Raw genomic sequence first — 16,829 nt, forward strand, 5'->3', positions numbered from 1 at the left:
GTCTATTAGGTCCACTTTGTGCAGAGCTGAGTTCAATTCCTGGATATCCTTGTTAACTTTCTGTCTCGTTGATCTGTCTAATGTTGACAGTGGGGTGTTAAAATCTCCCATTATTATTGTGTGGGAGTTTAAGTCCCTTTGTAGGTCACTCAGGACTTGCTTTATGAATCTGGGTGCTCCTGTGTTGGGTGCATATATATTTAGGATAGTTATCTCTTCTTGTTGAATTGATCCATTTACCATTATGTAATGGCCTTCTTTGTCTCTTTTGATCTTTGTTGGTTTAAAGTCTATTTTATCAGAGACTAGGATTGCAACCCCTGCCTTTTTTTGTTTTCCATTTGCTTGGTAGATCTTCCTCCATCCCTTTATTTTGAGTCTATGTGTGTCTCTGCACGTGAGATGGGTTTCCTGAATACAGCACACTGATGGGTCTTGACTCCTTATCCAATTTGCCAGTCTGTGTCTTTTAATTTGAGCATTTAGCCCATTTACATTTAAAGTTAATATTGTTATGTGTGAATTTGATCCTGTCATTATGATGTTAGTTGGTTATTTTGCTCGTTAGGTGATGCAGTTTCTTCCTAGCCTCAATGGTCTTTACAATTTGTCATGTTTTTGCAGTGGCTGGTACCAGTTGTTCCTTTCCATGTTTAGTGCTTCCTTCAGGAGCTCATTTAGGGCTGGCCTGGTGGTGACAAAATCATTCAGTATTTGCTTGTCTGTAAAGTATTTTATTTCTCCTTCACTTATGAAGCTTAGTTTGGCTGGATATGAAATTCTGGGTTGAAAATTCTTTTCTTTAAGAATGTTGAATATCGGCCCCCACTCTCTTCTGGCTTGTAGAGTTTCTGCCGAGAGATCAGCTGTTAGTCTGATGGGCTTCCCTTTGTGGGTAACCCAACCTTTCTCTCTGGCCGCCCTTAACATTTTTTCCTTCATTTCAACTTTGGTGAATCGGACAATTATGTGTCTTGGGGTTGGTCTTCTCGAGGAGTATCTTTGTGGCATTCTCTGTATTTCCTGAATCTGAATGTTGGCCTGCCTTGCTAGATTGGGGAAGTTCTCCTGGATAATATCTTGCAGAGTGTTTTCCAACTTGGTTCCATTCTCCCCGTCACTTTCAGGTACACCAATCAGACGTAGGTTTGGTCTTTTCACATAGTCCCATATTTCTTGGAGGCTTTGTTCGTTTCTTTTTATTCTTTTTTCTCTAAACTTCCCTTCTGGCTTCATTTCATTCATTTCATCTTCCATCACTGATACCCTTTCTTCCAGTTGATCGCATCGGCTACCGAGGCTTCTGCAATCTTCGCGTAGTTCTCGAAACTTGGCTTTCAGCTCCATCACCTCCTTTAAGCCCTTCTCTGCATTGGTTATTCTAGTTATCCATTCATCGAATTTTTTTTCAAAGTTTTTAACTTCTTTGCTATTGTTTTGAATTTCCTCCCGTAGCTCGGAGTAGTTTGATTGTCTGAAGCCTTCTTTTCTCAACTCGTCAAAGTCATTCTCCGTCCAGCTTTGTTCTGTTGCTGGTGAGGAACTGTGTTCCTTTGGAGGAGGAGAGGTGCTCTGCTTTTTAGAGTTTCCAGTTTTTCTGCTCTGTTTTTTCCCCATCTTTGTGGTTTTATCTACTTTTGGTCTTTGATAATGGTGATGTACAGATGGGTTTTTGGTGTGGATGTCCTTTCTGTTTGTTAGTTTTCCTTCTACCAGACAGGACCCTCAGCTGCAGGTCTGTTGGAGTTTGCTAGAAGTCCACTCCAGACCCTGTTTGGCTGGGTGTCAGCAGCGGTGGCTGCAGAACAGCGGATTTTCATGAGATCACAAATTGAGCTGTCTGATAGTTCCTCTGGGAGTTTTGTCTTCGAGGAGTACCTGGCCGAGTGAGGTGTCAGTCTGTCCCTACTGGGGGGTGCCTCCCAGTTAGGCTGCTCGGGGGTCAGGGACCCACTTTAGGAGGCAGTCTGCCCGTTCTGAGATCTCCAGCTGTGTGCTGGGAGAACCACTACTCTCTTCAAAGCTGTCAGAGAGGGACATTTAAGTCTGCAGAGGTTCCTGCTGACTTTTTGTTTGTCTGTGCCCTGCCCCCAGAGGTGGAGCCTACAGAGGCAGGCAGGCCTCCTTGAGCTGTGGTGGGCTCCACCCAGTTCGAGCTTCCTGGCTGCTTTGTTTACCTAAGCAAGCCTGGGCAATGGCGGGCGCCCCTCCCCCAGCCTCGCTGCCGCCTTGCAGTTTGATCTCAGACTGCTGTGCTAGCAATCAGTGAGACTCCGTGGGCATAGGACCCTCTGAGCCAGGTGCAGGACACAATCTCCTGGTGTGCCATTTTCCAAGCCCGTTGGAAAAGCACAGTATTAGGGTGGGACTGACCCGATTTTCCAGGTATCGTCTGTTATCCCTTTCTTTGACTAGGAAGGGGAACTCCCTGACCCCTTGCGCTTCCCGAGTCAGGCAATGCCTCGCCCTGCTTCGGCTCACGCACAGTGCACTGCACTGATTGTCCTGCACCATTTGGTACTCCCTAGTGAGATGAACGCAGTACCTCAAATGGAAATGCAGAAATCACCCATCTTCTGTGTTGCTCACACTGGGAGCTGTAGACCAGAGCTGTTCCTATTCGGCCATCTTCAGCACTGAGAGTTTTATAAGGATTAAATGTGTGTTTAGATATCTTAAAATACTTGGCACAGAGAAAGCTCTCAAAGTGCCAACTGATGATGAGGATGGTGATGATGATGGTGCCCCATTCACTGCAACAATTCCTGTGCGTGGTGCAGAATAGTTATTCAACAAATCTTTGCAGAAAGATGGATGGAAGATGATATTGGGCACACCAGTGAGGCCTAATTGAAGCCTTGATTTTGACGAGAAGCACTTACTCTCTAGGTTTATGAAAGCCTGAATTTTAGAATCTTTAAAGCGGAAGCATAAAACTCGAATTTCTGTAACAGCCAGGCAGGTAACATAAAAGAATGAACCGGCATTTAGGGTCTGAGGCAAACTGGAGAGCCCTGGCCTCTTTCTCAGGGGCAGTCACACTTGGCTCCAGAAGAATGTAGCCGCCCTTTGAGAAAAGCCAGAAATCCAGCTTTCCATGTGAAATAGACCAAGCCTTACAACAACTGAATCCATCTCTAAAAAAAAAAAATACCCCACAGGCCAAACGATACATTGCCTGCCATTCCAATCTTGGGCTGCCTTCTTGCCACCCTGCCTTAAAAGAAGGAGCTCTGTATTCGTCTCTTTCTTTTAAAATGTTTATCAGTGAGCACAAGAGACATGAGCCCCTTCAAGTTACTCTCAGTTGCTGCTAGGATCAGAGAACGCTCATGGAGTGAGGTCTTCACTTCTTCATGGTTAATCCGACAGTATATGCTCACCTAACGAGGGCTTCTTCCCTTCCCAAGGAATGCTACTAATAAGTATAGATTTTTAAAGCGCAATTGTTTTGTGGCTGAAATAACAGTCTGAAAAAAAAATCCTAACAACTTCCTCTAGAGCTGCTATTATGGCAATCTGGAGAGAGGCTGATTCCATAGACCATGTAGCTTTGTTTTGTTTGGATGGAAAGTCTGGCATTTTACAAAAATGTGGAACACTTAGCAATGGAATGACTTTTCCATAGCACCGATTATCGTACAGCAAGACACACATCCATATGTCTTTGAAATGAGATTTTTAAGAATTCTCTGCTTATTATACAAGACAAACCACCTCTGGTCTTTCCATATGAAGGTGATAGTTTTCTACAGGCTCATGAAAGCTGCTCTGGTTATGGTGCAGTACTTACAGTTAGGGAAAAACCTCAACATAGATGGGGACCCAGATTCAAATTTGTTTTTTCACTTACCAGCCAGCTATGTGACCTTGGGTAAGTTTCTATGTCTCCATCTGCAAAAGAGGGGTCATGATATTCACCTCACAGGGTTATTGAGAATATCAAATAAAATAACGTATATGATGATCCAAACTCATAATGGGTGTTCCCCACCAATATTGGTTGAATCTGAGTCTCTGTTTCTCTTGGCACAAAATAGCACTCCTGTTTCTGACCGCGACATAACCCTCTGGCAATGTCATTAACCTTATTAAATTTGGCAGCTCTGTGGAAAACGAAGGTCAAAAAAGCTGTCATTGTTTATATAAACTGTTCATTTTGTTGTGCACAGTGCTATGAGGACTAAAGGGTAGAGGGTTGGATGCTGCCACCCAGGGAGTAACCAGGGAGAAGGGAAGAGGCTGGAACAGAGCCTCAGGGGGACTGGTCTTTACAAGACAGGCTGGGAAAGAGGAGGGCGTAGAGAAGATGGAAAGGGAGTGATCAGAGAGAAGTGAAGGTGCCAGGAAAACACTGTTGCAGATGCCAGGGGAGGAGAGGGCTTCAAAATGGAGTGTGTGGCCCACAATGTGATGGGGTCATGCTGAGAGGTGCCCTCTGAGCTACCAACAAGGAAGCGAGAGTAACTGAATGGAGTACAGAAGGAACAGAAAGCAGGCTTTGGTGACTTCACTCATGTATGTAAGCTGAAAATGTTATAACAAATGTAGACAGCTCTTCAAGAAGTTGGGCTGTGATGGGGAGGAGAGAGAAAAGATTAAAGAGGGAGGGTGCAGGAGACAAGGGTTTTTTCAAGAAGGGAAGTGAGTTTTGATGGCAAGGAGCCAGTTGAGAGGGAGAGGTTGACAATGAAGAAGAGGGGGTGGATGAGGGAGAGAAGGAAACTCCAAGGAGGCAGGGTGGGTAGATAAATGAAGCAAGAATTGGATATTAATGCAAAACTAGAGCTTGGGGAAACATTAGATCCCATAAGAATCTGCCGAACCAGCTGATACTGACCCTCAGGTTTAGACGGGGGATTTAGTAGGGAGGGATTAAGAAGAGTAAGGAAGACTGAAGTAACTGAAACACATGTGACAATCTGTTGTTATTGGAGGGGTAACAGGAAAAGCTTCTCCTCCACCCTCTGAAGCTTACTTGAAAATGAACTTACAATAGGCAGATTAACAGGAAAAGAATAGCAATAAAATTTATTAATGTGCATGAAACTGAGCATGGTAGCTCACTCCTGTAGTCCCAAGTACTCAGGAGGTTGAGGGGAGGATCGCTTGAACCCAGGAGTTTGAGGCTGCAGTGAGCCACCACTGCACTCTAGCCTGGACAACAGAGCAAGACCCTACCTCTTAAAAATAAAATGCTACACAGGAGAAAATCATAGGAGAGTGGTTACCTCACAACCCAGGGAGGTCCAGCTTTTTCTATACCTTTCTTCATAGGGAAAAGGGAAATGGAGGTTAAATGTGGCACTTCTGAAGAGTAGTAAATGATATTTAAGGGGAATGAATGGTCCCAATGCTCAGACAATGGAAGGTAAATAATTCTCTTTGGGAACTGAATGGGACCCGAGAACAGGCAATAGTTTGGGACAACGTTCATCTGAGCTCTGAGTGTGGTGTTTAATCTTCAGTCCCTTCCTCTGTTACATGAGTTTTGATCTTCTCTGGTTAATGAAATTTTAGGGGAGGTGACTAAAGGCAATTTGTTCCTCTTTGGCAGGTCCAATTTCTAGGTAGATAAGGGACTTCAGAGAACAGCTTCATCCAGCATGTACTGGTCTCCAGTGGCCTTGAATTTGAAATATCACCATACCAAGTTGCCATATTTGGCGGTCACCCTCCCTGGATCCTTAACTATTCAAGAAAGGATCTTTTAAAGCTCTTGCCTTGTAGCCAAACATGAAAAAGTCCCCCTTCCCTCTTGTCTTAAAAGTCTGTCCTCTCTGTAGAGTGTTCTAGCAAACAGGGCTCAGCCTCCTCATGTTCTGACTAGCACTGTCAAATAGCCAAAGCACTTTTGCCAGGCTGGTAAGTTGACATGCAATTAAAATTTGGTTGGAAAGGCTACCTGGGATCTTATCAAATATCAATCTTATTAAAGACCTCTCATTACTGTATAAAAGTTGGATAAGATATGTCAAGGTAGGGGGCTCTGAGTGGAGTCATAAGAGCCAGTACTTTCCAGTCATAGAGTCGATGGAGTGCACTGGGATTTTAGATGCTGGTTATCACCAGACGTCTATCGTTTTCCGAACATGGCAAATCCTAGGTCAATTTCTGCCTGGGATAGAATGTTTCCTACTAGAAACACATAATTACAAGTTTAAGCTAAATAAACCACCAGGACGCGGTTTTACCTCTCAGGTGGAACTCTCTAAATCGTGGTTGTTGGGGTGGTTTTCATCACTGACTCTGTGAGTATTGGACCCAGAGATGATCGAGCCCAATTTTTTTTTAATCGGCCCTTTTCTTCTCCCAAACTGTAAAGCCATTAGCCATTCCCTCCAAAACACCTGCCAGTTTCCTGTGAGATCTGTTGTTAAGTTTGGGTGCCTCAGTCAGCATGAGGAGTAGTAGGCTCTAGGCCTGGACATTGACCATTATGCTCTACCACACTGTGAAGAAAGATGTGAGAAGCAGTAATAGCCTGCTCACCTGTCCACACCAAGAAACAATACAGCAAAAGCACAGCAGCTGATTGTCATGAGGAGCCTCCTACCTCTGCCACTTTCTGGCTGCATGACCTTGAATGAGTTATAGTCTTAGCCTCAGTTTCCTCATGTGTAAAATGGCTCTTTCATCAAGGGGATGAGGATTAAGTGTGGTTGTGTGTACAAATGCTTAGCTCAGCGCTTGCTACACATTAGTTCCCATTAACTGTAGCTGTTACTATAAAAATATACCACAAAGCATTAGGCTTAGCCAGGACTGTCACCATCTCACGCCATATCAGTTAACTAATCATGCAAATATGTCCTGGTTCTTTTCACTTGTACTTGAAGGACACAATATCACATTTTATTGATATATAATATTTTACGTATTTATGGGATATGTATGATATTTCATTCCATGCATAGAATGTGCAATGATCAAATCAAGGTGTTTAGGGCATCCATCACCTTGAGTATTTATCATTTCTATGTGTTAGAAACATTTCAATTTTTTTTTTCTAGCTACTTTGGAATATACAATACATCGTTGCTAACTATAGTCACCCTATTCTGCTATGGAGCATGACAACTTACACCTTCTATCTAACTGTACATTTGTACCCATTAACCAACCTCTCTTCAGCCCGCTTTCCAACCCAGACACCCTTACCAGCCTCTGGTATCTATCATCCTACTCCCTCCATGTGGTCAAGTGCTTTAGCTCCCATATATGAGTGAAAATACATGATCTTTGTCTTTCTGTGCCTGGATTATTTCATTTAACATGATGACCTCCAGTTCCATCCATGTTGATGCAAATGACATGATTTCTTTCTTTTTTGTGGCCAAATAGTATTTCATTGCGTATAATACCACATTTTCTTCATTCATTCATTGATGGACCCGGTTGATTCCCTATCTTTACCATTGCAAATAGTACTACAGTAAACATGTGAGCATGCATGTGCAGGTATCCCTTTGATATATTGATTTCATTTCCTTTGGATAGATACATAGTAGAAGAGTTGCTGGATCATGGTAGTTCTATTTTTAGTTTTTTGAGAAATCGCCATACTGTTTACCATAGTGGCTGTTCTAATTGGCATTCCCACCAACAGTGTATAAGAGTTCCCTTTTCTCCACATCCTCACCAGCATCTGTTATTTATTGCCTTTTTAATAATAGCCATTCTAACTGGAGTAAGATGATAGCTCATTGTGGTTTTGATTTGCATTTCCTTGATGATTAGCGATGTTGAGTTTTTTCTTATACCTCTCGGCCATTTATATGTCTCATTTTGAGAAATGTCTATTCAGAAGCATATAATGTCACTTTTGACACAGTTATTTACCTGCTCTGCCCATCCACCAACTCCCCCATCCTAGCCATAGAGGAATGCATTCAGGGAAGAGAGTTTTATTGTCATGAACTAGGAGTAGCCTTATAGCAGTTGACCCAGTCACCTAATCGTAATCAAAGAAAGAAATGTATAAACCCATTATGCTGTAACTTTTAAAGAATCTTCCCAAAGTTTTTCTGGCCTGAAATTAATAACCATTTATGTAGCAAGTCAACTCAATCCATTATATAGACCAACATTTTGCAAGTGATTGAAGACTAGTATAGTTACCTTACTCCAGGTTAAAAATGTGATTGGTATTTCTCAGATAGTTTTGTAGTCAGGGTATTTATTTGATTACACTTGCTGTCCATTGTTTTTAGGAAATTACTGTTTCAACCTTACAACAAAGAGCTTTGAGGTGGTGAAATAGAACAGATTTCCAAGTCACTTCTTTACAAGATCTAGGCTCCCCTTTGCTTATCCCCTTGGATCCTTTGCCAGGTTGGGCCAAATAATTTAAGTAATGAATTTATTTTAAATCACAGGAGTCTTACTTTTTTGTGTATCAGATAACAAAACCCTACACAATGTATAGTGCTCTAAGAGGAAGGGATTGAAGGAGGCTTTCAATGAGAGAATTATTTTTCCTCTGCCTCTCAGTGTTTGGCTTAAAACTCTTTGTTTCTTCTCTTTCATAAGATTTTTTAACTCTGTTTTAAAAAACACAAAGGAACACATAAGACCTGTGAACAATGACCCGCCCCAGATTAGCTAGAGTTCATATCTTCAGAGAAGACAGATATTATAAAATGTTCTGTTAGGAACCCATTTCAGAAGAGTCTATGCCAAGTTCTTTAACAGAAATTCTGGAGTGTTCAATGTGTGTTATGTTTTTAATTTTTAATAAAGACCATGTTATCTATTTACAAGTATCTAGGCTCCCCTGTGCAAAGGACCCAACCTGGCAAAGGACTTTCGAAAGAGTCAGTTTGAAAAGTAATACCCTTATTCAATGAGGCTATTGGCCACATAGAGAATTTATTTATTTTTTATTTTAATTAATACCTAATGGGGTAGGTGAGATGTTTTGATACAGGCATGCAATGCATGATAATCTCATCCTGGAGAATGGGGTATCCATCCCCTCAAGCACTTATCCTTTGCGTTCCAAACAATCCAGTTATGCTCTTTTAGTTATTTTATTATTATTATTAATTTTAGACAGTGTCTCGCTCTGTCACCAGGCTGGAGTGCAGTGGCGCAATCTCAGCTCACTGCAACCTCTACCTCCCGGGTTCAAGCAATTCTCCTGCCTCAGCCTCTTGAGTAGCTGGGACTACAGGTGCACGCCACCACGCCCAGCTAATTTTTGCATTTTTAGTAGAGACAGGGTTTCACCATGTTGGCCAGAATGGTCTCAATCTCTTGACCTTGTGATTCGCCCGCCTCGGCCTCCCAAAGTGCTGGGATTACAGGCATGAGCCACCATACCCAGCTCTTTTAGTTATTTTTAAATGTACAATTAAATTATTATTGACTATAGTCACCCTGTTGTGCTATCAAATAAAAGGTCTTATTCATTTTTCTATTTTTTTGTACCTATAAACCATCCCCACCTGTCCCCTAATCCCCCACTACCCTTCTTAGCCTCTACATAGAGAATTTTTCAAATTCCTTCTTTAAAATTGCTACTGGAGGCTTCAGAAGGTATCTCAAATATCCTAAAAATTGGGAAGTCTATGTCCTTTCAGATGAGTCTGATTTTGGAAATAGCCATTTGGAACTATATTTAGTAAATTATTTACCTATTCAAATTTGGTGACAAAAATTTTAGTCAAAAACAAGATTATAAAAGAAAACGTGAGGGCAAATCTTCATGACCTTGGATTTGGCAATGGCTTCTTTAATATGACACCAAAAGACAGGCAATAAGAGGAAAATAGATAAAATGGTCTCCATTACAATTAAAAACTTCTATGTGTCAACCTTGGATTTGTCCATTTTTTTTAATATGACACCAAAAGTCAGGCAATATGAGAAAAATGGATAAAATAGTCTTCATTAAAATTAAAAACTTTTATGCATCAAAGAACACTATCAACAGAGTGAAAAGACAGCCTATGGAATGGAAGAAAATATTTGTAAATTATATACGTGATATATGTGCATATTATCTAAAATATATAAATAACTCCTTCAACTCAACAATAAAAACAAACAAAAGCAAACAAAAAAAAAACCCACTTCAAAAATGGGCAAAGGACTTGAATAGACATTTCTCTGAAGAAGATATTCAAACAAACAGCATTTGTTGGACACATGCTTGTCAAAAAGCACATGAAAAAGTCATCAGAAATTAGGGAAACCATTAGCATCAGCATCACTACAGGAGTCATTAGGGAAATGCAAATCAAAACCACAGTGAGATACCACTCCACACTTACTGGGATGGCTATGATTTTAAACAGGGAGGAAAATAACAATTGTAGGAGAGAATTCAGAGAAATTGGACCTTCACACATTGCTGGTAGGAATGTAAAATGGTGCAAACGCTGTGGAAAATAGTTTGGCAGTTCTTCAAAACATTAAATTTATACTGCATGACCCAGCAATTCTGCTCCTAGGTATATACCCAAAATAAGTGGAAACAGGGACTCAGATACTAGAATGCAAATGTTCATCATAATAAGCAAAAGATGGAAACAACCCAAGTGTCTCTCCATGGATGAAAGGATAAACAAATTGCGTTCTATCTATACAATGGAATGTTATTCAACCTTGAAAGGAATGAAGTTCTGGGCCAGGTGCGATGGCTCACACCTGTAATCCCAGCACTATGGGAGGCCGAGGCAGGTGGATCACCTGAGGTCGGGAGTTCGAGACCAGCCTGACCAACATGGAGAAACCCCATCTCTACTAAAAATACAAAATTAGCCGGGTATGGTGGCGCATGCCTGTAATCTCAGCTACTCAGGAAGCTGAGGCAGGAGAATCACTTGAACCCGGGAGGTAGAGGTTGCAGTGAGCCAAGATCGCACCATTGCACTCCAGCCTGGGCAACAAGGGCAAAACTCCGTCTCAAAAAAAAAAAAAAAAAAAAGAATGAAGTTCTGATACACACTACAACATGGATGAACCTTGAAAACATGCTTAGTGAAATAAGCTAGACAAAAAAAGGACAAATATTGTATGATTCCACCTATATGAAGTACTGAGAATAGGCAAATTCATAAAGATAGAACATGGATTAGAGGTTCTATCTAATCGATGGGGTAAGTAGGGTGGGGTAAGGAAAGGAAGGAAATTGGAAGTTATTGTTTAATGGATATCAAGTTTTTGTATAGACTCATGAAAGGATTTTTAAAACAGTGGTGATGGTTGCACAACACTGTAAATATAATTAATGCCACTGAAGTGTACACTTAAAAATAGTGAAAATTGTACACTCTGTATATAACATTTTCATGCTATTCAGCAATGAATATAAAATATCATATTTTGTTATTAAGCATTAGTATAAAATTAAGCATATTTTAATTATATATATTTTACCACAATAAAAATTTTAAATTTACAAGAGTTAAAATTATATTTAGACTGGGTGCAGTGGCTCGTGCCATAATCCCAGCACTTTGGGATGCCAAGGCAGAAGGATCTCTTGATGCCAAGACCAGCCTGGGCAACATAGTGAGACCCTGTCTCTACAAAAAATAAAAAAAAAATCTTTTTAATTTGTAAATTATACTTAAGAAATCTGGCAGCCCTTCCTTTCCTTTTCTGGACAAATGCATTGTTGAAATAGTAAAATGGAAATGGATTTTGTATCAAATTAAACTTTATGTCAATATTTTAAAACTTACAAAACAAGATTATTAGAAAGTGGTTAGACAGCTCTTCCATGCCTCCTCCTGAGGGTAAAGCCTTTTTCTGGTATAACAAGAAATAAAAGAGGGAAAATGGATAGATTCTGCTGTTCAAAAGAATGTAGAACTCAGAGTTAACAATCGAATTTGGTCCAATTGCATGGTTCACATCCGATGAAATGAAATTAGATAGCTTGTGCTTTGTCAACGCATGTTGACATTAACACCTAGAGTTGGTAAGTCTTTCCAAATATTATCAGAAACCCTTCTTCCCTTCTAATACTTGGATATGCAGTTGCTTCCTTAGGTGCTACCAGAGTTGTACAGGTAATGTGGGTCCTCGCCAGGATCCCCTCTAAGCTACTGCAAACGATGGCTCATGTGCAACCCCGGTTCTCTTCCAGAGCACAGGAAGCTTGGAAACATGACTGTGACGGTGAAGAAGACTGTCCCCTCTCCTGAGGCTGTGCAGATCCTCTACCAGCGGATGAGATACGAGTATGAGTTTTACCACTACGTCAAAGAGCAGTTCCACCTGCTGAAGCGCAAGTTTGGACTTAAGTCTCACGTCAGCAAGCACCCCCTGAGGCCACACTTCTTTATCCCAACTCCACTGGAAACCGAGGAGCCAATCGACGATGAAGAACAGGATGATGAAAAGTGGCTGGAAGATATTTATAAGAGGTGATGTGACTGTGTTGCCTCTATGGCTTTATCTCCCTTTTCCAGAAAGTTCTTTGTTTGGGGAAGTAAAATCCTTAAGGGACTAAATTAATGCTTGGGTGCATTAAAAAGAACAAAACATTCCCACATGTTGGGGTCATTGGGAGATGCCCGGTTTTGCGGGTTTTATTTGTTTAATTTTATTCTGTCTTGGCTCTTTGGGTCTTTCCCGGGTACACTAGATGGCTCCATGCCAAGGCATCTTGTCATAAAACAGCTTTCCCCCCACCCCATATCATGGGAAAAGGAGGAGAAATATAGCCCCCAGCCTAATAACTTATCATTTGTAAAATGACTTATAAAAATATTACCTCAATGGTAGGAGACATCCAGACTTGTATATTTCAGTGGAAATACAAAACCACTTCAGAGACCAGGGTATCTCCTCTGGAAGGATCTAAGAGAAGGTAAGACAGATTAGAGGACATCAAAAGGGAGGATGGAGCCAGGTGCCATGGCTCGAGCCTATAATCTGAGGCTGAGGTGGGAGGATCACTTGAGCCCAGGAGTTTGAGGTTGCAGTGAGCTGTGATCACACCACTGCACTCCAGCCTGGGTGACAGAGTGAGACTCTGTCTCAATTAAAAATTTTTTTTTTAAAGGAGGAGGATCTCCATGGGTAAGTGGTTTCTACCCACATGGGTAGAGTTCTGCCTCTGGTCCTTCTCAGGGGGGCACTTTCACCAACAGCAGTGTAATTATCTCTGAAAGAGCAAGTCAGCTTGTGCCACGTCCCCAACCAATCCACAGCCTGGAGTACCTTTCAAGGTCAAAGTGCATGGCCAGCTCCATTGAGACATTCCATTTCAAAGCACCATGCTGACAGATATCAAAGTAGTCTAGCAGGGAAAATAATTTGTTTGCTGTGTAAGGAAGAATGTAGACAAGACAGATAAATCTGAAGATCATGTGGCATCAGGGAAAGGGCATAGCTGTGTCTTTTGCACCCAATATGAAACATCTTCTCCCAACACTGCTTTAATGGAAGTTCTAGGAACCAATTTAGCTCAGGCATTTGACTCCTACAGCAGAAGTTCTGAGCCTGACCACTGATGATGTGTAATCTATCAAACACACCCCCGGCCAAGGTGGGTCCTATAGGACCTGGTACTATGTACTATTGTAACTTCTAGTCCCCTAAGAGGTACCTGTTTTCAGTAAAAAGGGGTCCTGGGTTCTGTGCAGGTGGCAGAGCTACCCGAGAACTACCTGAGTTCTGTGCAGGTAGAGTCCCATTTCTTATGGGACCTGTGTGCTCCTGAGAACTCTTACTTGAGACATCAAAAAGAGAAGCAGCAAGAGCTTCTGGGACAGAGACTGCTTGGCCAGCTTTGTAAGTAAGTGGCTGCCTCCAGTGTGATGTGAGTAAATGTTGGGCAGTCTCACTGTCCTAAGGTATGTCTTCTTTCCACCTCCCACTGCCCCTCCCCTGCCACCTATCGATGCCTTGGTTCAGTCATTAGAAATCTGTTGCTTTGAATTCTGAAATAATTTCACCTTAAAAAATGCTGAAAATACACATTCTCCTGGGGAGACGAAAAACAGCTGGCTGAGAAGCCGAGGTTCAGTGGTGGCAGCAGGAAGGACACTTGCAACAAATTTTGTCTATTTTGTATTTGTCCCCTAGAGCCAGCCCTAGCAAATGTGTGAGTTGGGAGTAGTTAACAGTAAATAAGACTCTGACTTTACACAAGCTACAGATTTTCTACTTTTCATAAACCACCAAGTCTCTCTAGAATTTTTTCTGCCTTCACTAAAATTGGACTGTAGCCAAGATATAAAGCAAGTCATTTGGAACCTGCCTAGTGAGCACTGAAGCTACTTTATCATGAGATGTGTGTTAAGAAGGTTCCAGTCCACAGGAGTCCAAGGAAGGCGGGGACCGCAGAGGCACAGAGTCCAGCACTTGGCCGCTCATGGGCCTTCTTTCTGCCTCAGAGGATGGGGGCAGAGAAGCGATTAAGGGAAATGTTCTTAGAGGAGGAAATATCCTTTGTCCTGTTCAGAGAGACCGGGGCCCTACCATTAGGCATACTTTCAAAAGCAACCTGGAGAACAGCTATCGTATTCAAAACCAGTACAAGAACTGCTGCCTGGTACCCTGTGAGTCATTTCTATGAAATTCCATATAAAGAATGACGATTAGTTTACACACTGTGCAACCTCGCAATCTGAAAATAAAGTTGAGTTGGCTGTGTTTTCTCTGCTCTTCTCAGAACGTTGGGACAACTGGTCGTTCAAAAACATTCATCCTCTTACTGCAAGTTTATCTGGGTACTTTTACCTGTGTGTTCAAAGGCGTTTATTTTCAGCAGTGATCATTATAACTTCACAACAAAAGATGCTGACGGATTTACTTACAGGGCCTTAATGTTATTTTGTCCCAGCCAACACCCTCTAGGTCCTAAAAGTCAAGGTACTTCAGTTTATTTGGCAAACATGACAACATTTTTTTTGGCCCTGGGCCCAACAGTTTGTACTTCATGAAACATATTGTACATTTTACATAGTTTAATTTAAAAAAATACCTTTTAAGCTAGTTGATCTTTGACTGTCTTATTTATTATAACCTTTCAGCACATTCCAAGGTTTTAGTTACTCAGGAAGGAGTTAATTAAAATGATTTTATTTTGGTCTGATGGATGTTTTTTAAAAGGAAAATTATTATTATGAACTTTCAGCCTACTTTCTTGAGTGCCGTAAAAGTGCTTGTAAATCTTTTTTTTTTTTTTTAAGAAGAAGAAAGAAAAAAATGGTGTTTGACATTGATGGAAATTCAAAAATATATATGGAACTGAAACATTAACTTAGCTAAAATAAAAGCAATCTGTGTTTGAGATGAAGCGTTCCTTAACTTATTCATCACCCATATAAATAAATAAATATAAATAAGTTGACATATTTTTTCCATCCTGTTGACAGCTGGAAATAAAAGTGCCTGCAGTTCCTCCCCTCAGCCTTCTTAATTGGCCAAGCTTTTTTCCTCAAGATGGGATTTTGAAAAGCTGTATTTTAAAAAGTGTATCAATTTTCATTCTTGTAATTATATGACAGCAAAAAAAAGGGGGCTGATAAAATGAACTAGTCATTTACTCATGTTGTTGCATATTTTAAAAACTAAACAGCTGATTTTATCAGTATTTCCACAGTTGGTTTCGTGTCGGGGTGCTACATCTGAATCATCTGTCTCTATGCATCTATGGGGCATGTCTACCGTCAGGTAGGAAAGGAAGGATGTGCCCCAATTCTCAGTGTCTACGGTGATCTGTTTCTCAGACATGTAGCACCTCAAAACCTGGACCACTCTAAGCTCTCAAGTGAGCAGTCTTGATCCTGAAACACCCTTCTTGGGAAATTTCACTGCTGTGGTCAAATGGAGCTTACAAAGAGAAACAAACTGTGTTTCCTGTGTATCTGATGCTACATTCCAATTATATGTGACTATTATATAAAAGAATCAGAATGCTGATACTAAAGGAAAGAAAAATCCACTTTGGTAATGGCATGCTTTATTTCATGTAAGAATATGAGAATCCTAAACAGCAGGTGGTAAGTGGTGACCTTTCTTCATTATTTTGTTTGTCCTTCTGTAACTCAATCAAATGATGTTTGACTCAGTGAACTTTAGAGCCAAAAGTACTAAACAAAAACTGGATCATGCCGTATCTGGAGTTGCTTGTGTGGTCTGAAGTTCTTTATACATGTGCCATCACCTGCGGGTTTATCCAATGAGCTATTTGGCCTTAAATAAATTTTATAGATAATGACAGTATTTCTTAAAAGGCAGGATGACAGCCGAGCGCGGTGGCTTGTGCCTGTAATCCCAGCACTTTGGGAGGCCGAGGCCTGCGGATCACGAGGTCCAGAGATTGAGACCGTCCTGGCTAACACAGTGAAACCCCGTCTCTACTAAAAATACAAAAAATTAGCGAGACTCTGTCAAAAAAAAAAAAAAAGAAAATCCAGCTGTTAAGAAAAATAGCCCTCTGGAGAACAGAGCCCTCAGAAATGATGCCACATATCTACAACTATCTGATCTTTGACAAACCTGACAAAAACAAGAAATGGGGAAAGGATTCCCTATTTAATAAATGGTGCTGGGAAAACTGGCTAGCCATATGTAGAAAGCTGAAACTGGATCCCTTCCTTACACCTTATACAAAAATTAATTCAAGATGGATTAAAGACTTAAATGTTAGACCTAAAACCATTAAAATCCTACAAGAAAACCTAGGCAATACCATTCAGGACATAGGCGTGGGCAAGGACTTCATGTCTAAAACACCAAAAGCAATGGCAACAAAAGCCAAAATTGACAAATGGGATCTAATTAAACTAAAGAGCTTCTGCACAGCAAAATAAACTACCATCAGAGTGAACAGGCAACCTACAAAATGGGAGAAAATTTTT

At 41.0% G+C, this 16,829-nt stretch overlaps 1 protein-coding gene and 1 long non-coding RNA gene across 8 annotated transcripts in view; one reads left to right on the plus strand and one right to left on the minus strand.

The window, feature by feature from the left end:
• Positions 1 to 16,829, plus strand: part of UST (uronyl 2-sulfotransferase) — a 345,881-nt gene that overhangs the window by 315,877 nt on the left and 13,175 nt on the right. Inside the window, exons 8-9 of one of the 3 annotated variants that reach the window (XM_063622934.1) lie at positions 12,101 to 12,380; positions 13,605 to 15,512. In XM_063622934.1, the coding sequence (XP_063479004.1) occupies positions 12,101 to 12,380; positions 13,605 to 13,632 (308 nt within the window). In that variant the 3' untranslated portion in view covers positions 13,633 to 15,512. Of the gene's footprint in view, positions 1 to 12,100; positions 15,513 to 16,829 lie in introns of those variants that run through there. The other 2 variants (XM_055266806.2, XM_055266823.2) reach the window with 2 other exon arrangements.
• Positions 9,707 to 16,829, minus strand: part of LOC129475043 (uncharacterized) — a 42,811-nt gene continuing 35,688 nt past the window's right edge. For all 5 annotated transcript variants that reach the window (XR_010117015.1, XR_008654738.2, XR_008654739.2 and 2 more), the window contains 2 exons: positions 12,731 to 12,816; positions 9,707 to 12,360 (listed from right to left, as the gene is read on the minus strand). This is a non-coding gene — a long non-coding RNA (uncharacterized lncRNA). The remainder of the gene's footprint in view (positions 12,361 to 12,730; positions 12,817 to 16,829) is intronic.

Source organism: Symphalangus syndactylus, chromosome 2 (assembly GCF_028878055.3).
Source record: "Symphalangus syndactylus isolate Jambi chromosome 2, NHGRI_mSymSyn1-v2.1_pri, whole genome shotgun sequence".
Lineage (NCBI taxonomy): Eukaryota > Metazoa > Chordata > Mammalia > Primates > Hylobatidae > Symphalangus > Symphalangus syndactylus.